General features: G+C 37.3%; 1 protein-coding gene across 1 annotated transcript in view; it reads left to right on the forward strand.

The window, feature by feature from the left end:
• cep192 (centrosomal protein 192) overlaps window positions 1–7,500 on the forward strand; it is a 123,847-nt gene that overhangs the window by 67,955 nt on the left and 48,392 nt on the right. Inside the window, exons 21-22 of the mRNA XM_056476095.1 lie at window positions 7,071–7,180; window positions 7,275–7,437. Of these exons, the coding sequence (XP_056332070.1) occupies window positions 7,071–7,180; window positions 7,275–7,437 (273 nt within the window). The remainder of the gene's footprint in view (window positions 1–7,070; window positions 7,181–7,274; window positions 7,438–7,500) is intronic.

Consider the following 7,500-nt stretch of genomic DNA (forward strand, 5'->3'; position numbering starts at 1 on the left):
TATATATATATATATATATATATATGTATATATATATATATATATATATATATATGTATATATATATATATATATATATATATATATATATATATATATATATTAGTGCTGCACGATTAATCATATCGCAATCGCAATCGCGATGTCAGCCTATGCGATTACATTACAGCAAATCTTGCGATTATATTATATAAACGAATGCATTTGTGGACGTAACAAGACATTAATTCTAAGAGCAGTATAAAGCCTGTTTCACACCGCAAGCGTCAGCAGCGCGTGTGCTTGTGGTCACGTGACTTTCCGCAGCGCAGTGTGGAGACGGGAGAAAATGGATACAGAACAGATTGACACAACTTGTGCCCAGAAAAAAATGCTACCTCTGTTATTTGACGATATTTTGGCTTCAGGATTTCGGACACTGAGCACAAAGAGGTACTGTGCAAAATTTGCCAAACTAAAATTGCTATCACGTGGCAACACGACATATTTATATCAGCACCTGAAGCAACACAGAGTAAATGCATGGCGATAAAGCCATGTTAAATAGACCGAACAAAACAAAGCACAACCCAGTGTGAGCAGAAGAAAACAACATTATTACAGATGTGTTTTCAAGTCTCACGCCATATGAAAAGACGTCGCAAAGATATAAAGAAATCACTCACTCCATCACACACTGTTTGGCAAAAGACATGATGCCCATATACAGTTAGTAATGAGGGATTTCAGAAAATGTTTCGCACACTGCACAAGAGATACCAGTTGCCCTAACGAAACTATACTTCTCTCAAGTCGCAATACCTGAGCTTTACACCAAGTGCCGTAGCGAGGTTCAACTTGAAATAACTGCAGTGAAATTATTTTCAACAACTACGGACCTTTGAACAAGCGGGACGACCGAACCATATATTAGCCTAACCGTGCACTTTGTCGACGATGATTTTCAACTGAAAAGCCGTTGCCTGCAAACATCGTATTTCCCTGACTATCACACGTGAGAGAACATAGCCGCGGGTTTGAGAGAGGCACTGGCTGCATGGGACCTCTGGGAGGATGGTTTGGTCGCTGTCACAAAAGACAACGGCACGAACATCGTCAAAGCGGTGGCGCTTAATCACTGGACTAGGTTCCAGTGCTTCGGGCATAAACTTCATTTGGCCATTGGTAAGTTAAATGAATCTTTTCATATTTAAAGCTACTTAACTGTACGTTAGAGATGACAGCTATTAGCATATTTATTTAAGAATAAATGGAAATACAGTGTAGAAATCGGTGTGTCACAAAGAACACTAGAAATGTCCCATTAAAATTATTTTCAGCACATGCCTCTAAAAATTAATATGTTTAAAGAACACTTTCCTTTAATCTTCTCTTCATCGTTAGATTAAAAATGGTGAGTGATTTGATAAGAATATTAATAACTGGGTGTTTGTCGTAATTTTGTTATTGTTTTATGCTAGTATCAATTTGGAATATTGCAGCATCTTCTAGTTGTTGCTAGATTGCACTGTGTACTGTATCTCAGTTGAGAAAATAAAAATTTCAGCATTATTAGTAATCTGTGTGTGCATTTTTCTTGATAACAAGCAAGTTGAGTCATACCACTCGTTTATCGTATCGCAATCGCAAATCGCAATTTTGACCTTAATAATCGCAATGTGATACTTTTTCCCAAATCGTGCAGCCCTAATATATATATATATATATATATATATATATATATATATATATATATATATATATATATATATATATATATATATATACACACACACACACACACACACACATATATATATATATATATATATATATATATATATATAAACATGTTACGGGAACGAGAGCCACATGTGATTGATGTGACCTGAGGTATGTCCATCAGACCGAAGGGAAGGACCTGGTAGTGCCAGTGACCCCCAGGAGAGGTGAAAGCAGTCTTCTCCTTGCCTTCGGGTGCCAAGGGGACTTGCCAGTATCATTTTGTTAAATCTAGCATTGATACAAATTGGGCACTACAGAGTCTGTCCAGGAGCTCATCCACTCAAGGCATTGGGTACCTGTCAAAGCTAGATGTTTCGTTTAGCTTTCGGAAGTCATTAACAAAAACAGGGTGCCATCCAGTTTTGGTGCAATCTAATCAGTTTTGGTCAATTGTTTTGCTGATATTGTAAACTGTTGTGCAGGAACATATCTTGTATCATTAAGAATCCGCGTCTATTGCTATGGGAATTTGACGCGTGAATAAAGCGTATTTGACATGCGAATGAAGCAAGTAAACTCAAAACATTTACACATCTATTTACGCGCAAATAGTTATAGCCTATGTTATAATACAACTGCTTGTTAATGAATGCTCCAGCGTACTGTAGTATTGACAATACTAAACTCATAAAATGTAATCATTTTTTGTTTTACTACAGTAAACTGTGGTGTGTTTTAGTAATATACCCTAAAGTTGAAGAAAACTACATTTATATTACTGCAGTTGTTGTGTTACTACAGAAATAGTGTTACAACAACAGATAAATTGAAGTACTTTACTATAGTATGGTTTTAAAACACTGTAATACTGAGACATAGATGTACAAAAGGGCCAAATTGGTTTTGTAAGCAGGGAGCTGGAGGGTAAAAGTTTTACAATCAGCAGGCCTTTTGCTAACAGGCTGATTTAATTACCAGTGCCCATTTTTTGATCTCTCTGTCTGAATCAAAAGTGCCAACTACCTGGACCATTGAGGCTACCAAGCCAGTTCCAGCCAGCACAGAGTACAAAGAAAGCCAATAAAACCAGAAACAATCCATTTACACATATTGGCTTTAAACCACAAAAAATGGACAAGAACTGTAAGAAAAACATACCAAAGCACTCTATACTCATTCATGAAACTAGCAACCTCAGTTTTATCATCTGGAATAATAACCAACCTCATCTTCTGACACAGAAAAACAGAGTGGAGTTTTACGTTAACCAACTCCCTTAATGCTTGGACTCTTTGGACCCTATCATACACGTGGCGCAATGAGGTGCAGGACGTGTTTGCCGTGATGTGTTGCTACTTTTAGACCAGCGCAAAACTAATTTTCCCGTTTTACACCATTTTGTTTAAATGGCAAATCCACTTGCGCCACTTTGCAGACTCCAGTTTAGAAAAGGGTGTTCCAGTCTAGAAAAGAGGTGTGTTAAGGTGCATTGTTGGAGCGTTGCTATTTTGAGGAACTAAAATAGACCGTGCAATTGACCAGCTGAAAGCAGGTCTAAAGTCCAGCGCAGAGTGCGCCTCAAAAGCATACACATTGCCTAATACACACAGGATGTACAACAATACGCAAATATCTTTACAAATGAAACAGAATAAAAGGATTAAAATAGGTCACACTTTATTTTCATGGTCTGTTTGTGAATTTAAGTTACATTGCCACAAATTCTCATAAGATTATAAGTAGACTGTTGGGTTGGGTTAGCGTAAGTACATGTACTTACAGAGTTTCTTATAGTCAGTTAAATGTCTGTTGAAGGAGCAGTATCAACAGATATTAAGCAGACAGTCTACTAATACTCAAATAGACCATCAATATAAAGTGTTACCTTAAAATATTACAAAAATTATTATTTTCTACATAAATATAAAAAACTGTGCCTCCATGTCTTCATCTCGGGGTCTTTTTCAGTTCATTCATGACAACTTGCTTTTGTATAATGTTATTATTATTAGTTGAATTATCTATTGTATGCATATTTATATTTGTTTTATTAAAAACAAGCTTAGATTTGTCCAACTGTCAGGTTTTGGACCATATGGGGCTTAGGATGTGTGTTTGGATATAACTCAGTTTTTTGACCACACTTCATTATTATTGTTCATTTATTTGTTTTCTGAAAACTAGAACTGAATTTAGAAATAGTTTTGAAACAAATCTTTGCGCTTAACAAACGTAATTAATTATGTAGGCTAATGGATGTCTTCAGTGGAGTGCGTACACCACAAAGAGAAAGAGGTTGATTGCAGGAGGCTCGTTCTTTATCCTCGCGCTGCAGATGGTCTGTTTAACTGTTTTCTCGCTAGTGGAACGTTCAGTTTTTCCACTTACAAAGTTCACCATGTAAATAGCAAATGCACCATGGCGCAATGCAACTGACTCTTAAAGGGAATGGGAGATGAGACTCTGATTGGTTTATTCTCAAAACACAGCTAGTTAGGGAGTAAAACTGTCTAAACTTACAAAATAATATTAACCTCAGAAATTTACACTAACTTCCAAACTAAACAAAAACGAGAAAAAAAGGTGTTAGACCTAAAGTGGCACCCACTTTTGAGATAAGTCTCAAAAACATTATGTAAGCAGTTTTAAATGGGTTTACAAAAGACTGTAACTTCAAGAACTTAAATTACAACAGCAACAACACACTGGCACAACGCAGTCAAGCAGTTTAGAGAGAGACAACTCTCTAGAACAGGGATGTCAAACTCAATTCCTGGAGGGCCAAGCCCTGCACAGTTTAGTTCCAGCCCTGCTTCAACACACTTAAGCTGCGGTCACACTGGGCTTTTCTTCCCATAGACTTCTATTCATACGCACGCGAATGCGTCAGACCGGAAACGTAAGGTCATGCATCAAGTTTTGCATGTTGCTGCGGTGCAAAATTCAAGCTTGGGGAACTCTGACCTGCGAAATCGCATCACTTGGCTGCGTGAGACCAATCAAGAATCAAAACAGGACTCCTCTGGACAGAAATTTAAAACATTGAGCGATCGCTCACTTTTTTTAATGTCTAATTATCTTGTTTAATCCCGCCCCTTTTCGCAGCGCCGTAAGACAGAATTTCGCACACACAAAGCCCAGTGTGACCGCAGCTTTACCTGTAGGTTTCAAACAAGACAGAAAGACTTAATTGGTTTTATCAGCTGTGTTTATTTAGGGTTGAAACTAAACTGTACAGGGCTGCGGCCCTCCAGTAATTGAGTTGACATCCCTGCTCTAGAAACATGCTTCAGTGTGGCTTGCTAGTTGGTCAGTTTAAGCTTGCATGATAACAAGCAGCAGGTGCAATCAATCAACTTCCTTTCCTCCACAACCTCCCGCTCTCCCTCGAGAAACCAGTACGGAAATAACTGTAACTGCAATTCATCGAATTTCCGCTAGTCCTGGCTCCATATGGAGCAAATTTCTATTGAGCCCACTGTTCAAATGACCAAATTTACAGCAGAAGAAAAGGTGTTTAGAGCCTGGTACAAAGAACTATTGGTTCATATAGCTAATATTACCCTTCATGATAACTGTGAGGGGGTGAATTTTTTTTTTTTTTATAACTCATCCGTTTGAGTGACAGCTAGGTCGCAGTCACTTCTCAGCTGATTGCGGCTGATTAGCCACTGATCTCGGCATATTCATCGAATTTTTGTGTTGTTTTATGTGGCTTTACACAGTCAGTTGCCTTGTGAAATTATTTCTTACAATTATGCTGTGTGCAATTTATTGTGCTCGCAAACCATTCCCATGGCCTATATATTACACTTATATATCATCTCTATAAATGTATTTGTTTTATTTAAGATCATTTATCATTTATATTTTTCTTTAGACCTGTAATGCACTACAGAATCTGACAGATTGATTAGCTGTAAGCTCTAGAACAATCATCTGAAACGTTGTCAATCAGTGTTATGCCTGGATTTCATAAATGGTCTTACATTTACTAACACAGATTATATCTGAAATGTTTGCAAGTAATTCACAATTTCCTCCTGTTGAAAAACGTCATAAAAACAATGCTTAGTGGCTCAATGTATTACAACAGTGTTTTTAAAAGTCTAAACACTTTATTGAGTGTACAACCAAGCACATGTGGTCAGAACACAAACGATTCGCAGGTAATGAAGTATTAAGTGTTTCTCCCATAGGAAAGCCCATCTAAGCAAAATGCCAGCAGGTGTCTGTAGCTCCACTCACGCTCCGCCTCTTTGCCCTTGTTTGGTATCCCCAGGCAGCATAAGAGGCTCTACAAGTTACCAATCCTTCAGATTTGTCAGATAACAAACGTCTTCAAAAGTTGTATAATTCATTTCAACGATCTTTGTTAGTTAATGCCACAGTGAAATTCTGGTGGCCCATTTAAAATGAGTTATTTATCTGATACTTACACTCACCTTAAGTGAGAAGTGACCAAAAACTCAGCTTTAACATTGTCATTTATATTTTAGACAAACCAAAGTAATTATTGCTACACTGACAGTCTTTGCAAGATCACACACCTGTTTAATATTATATTAGTGATCTCTGACTGATGTAGCCAGATATCATTAGCACATTACTTTTCAGTGGGTGCTAGTGGGCTAAACCTGTTTGATGTTGGAATGGACATGCAGTGTTTTCTCCCACTGCTAGTGCCTCTAACAGTACAGTAAGTTACTCCAAGTGGGACTTACATGACATGTCGAGTTCCACAAGGTTAAATTTTGGCCTGTCCAACATTTCAACACTGTTCAACATTTATATGCTCCTGAACTGGATAATGAACAAAAACCAAACCTTTTACCGCAGTTATGCTGATGACATTACTTATCTACTTGCTAATCTTCATATTCTTATCAGTCATTGACACCCTCTGGCAATGCATTGATAAAATTAACAGTTACTATTACTTATTAACAGTTAGCTAGGGGTCAAACAACAAAAAAACTCAAGTCAAAAATGCATGATTATTGTTTGCTGCATTTTGATGTGCACGCACTCCAGAGTAATCACTATCTCTGGGTTTAGTCTTGGTAAAAAGTGAGCATTTATGTCAAGCTTAGTGCAACAGCTTAACCTGATATTATACAGTTAGTATTTATTTGGATTTATCAAACTGAAACCTTCTGAATCTGCAACCCAGAGTTTGTTGAACTCATTTTGTGAAACAGATATTTTAATTTGATTCTAAAACCACCAGAACCAAATTAGCCAGAGAGCAGATATCAAGAAAAAATATCAAGGATCCGCCAAATCATTTCATGTGAGGAAAGGTTCTGATGGTTTTTCAATGTTACATCTAAGTTTGTGTAATTTTGTTTCTATTTGGTTTCAAGGTTACTACAAGTCAAACCGGAAGCAGGGAATAAAGTACTGTCTGTGAAGAGCTTGTTAAAGAGTGTCCCATTTGATGAAATGTTCCTTGGTGAGGAACAGGTTCTGGAGGGTAAGAAAAGGATGATCTGAAACTGAACTACCTGTACTCATTAGTTGATACTGGATATGATTGTTTTTGCTTTTGTTATTTGGTTTACTGTCAGCCTGTGATCTGCCTCTGAGACCAAATGAAGCACAGACCTTCTATGGAAACATGAGAAAAGTAATGCTGTCACTTTTTGGCACTACGGAGATCTTTGACTTCAAAGAAAGTGACCATATGGAGCCCACCAGACCTTCACAGCGGCACACTTCTGAATCAGATAGGTAGACATTTTTAAAGAATAACAGTGAATGTAAGTGAATGTTTTCAGATTTCACATTGCTGAA

The sequence above is a fragment of the Danio aesculapii genome, chromosome 16, assembly GCF_903798145.1.
Source record: "Danio aesculapii chromosome 16, fDanAes4.1, whole genome shotgun sequence".
Lineage (NCBI taxonomy): Eukaryota > Metazoa > Chordata > Actinopteri > Cypriniformes > Danionidae > Danio > Danio aesculapii.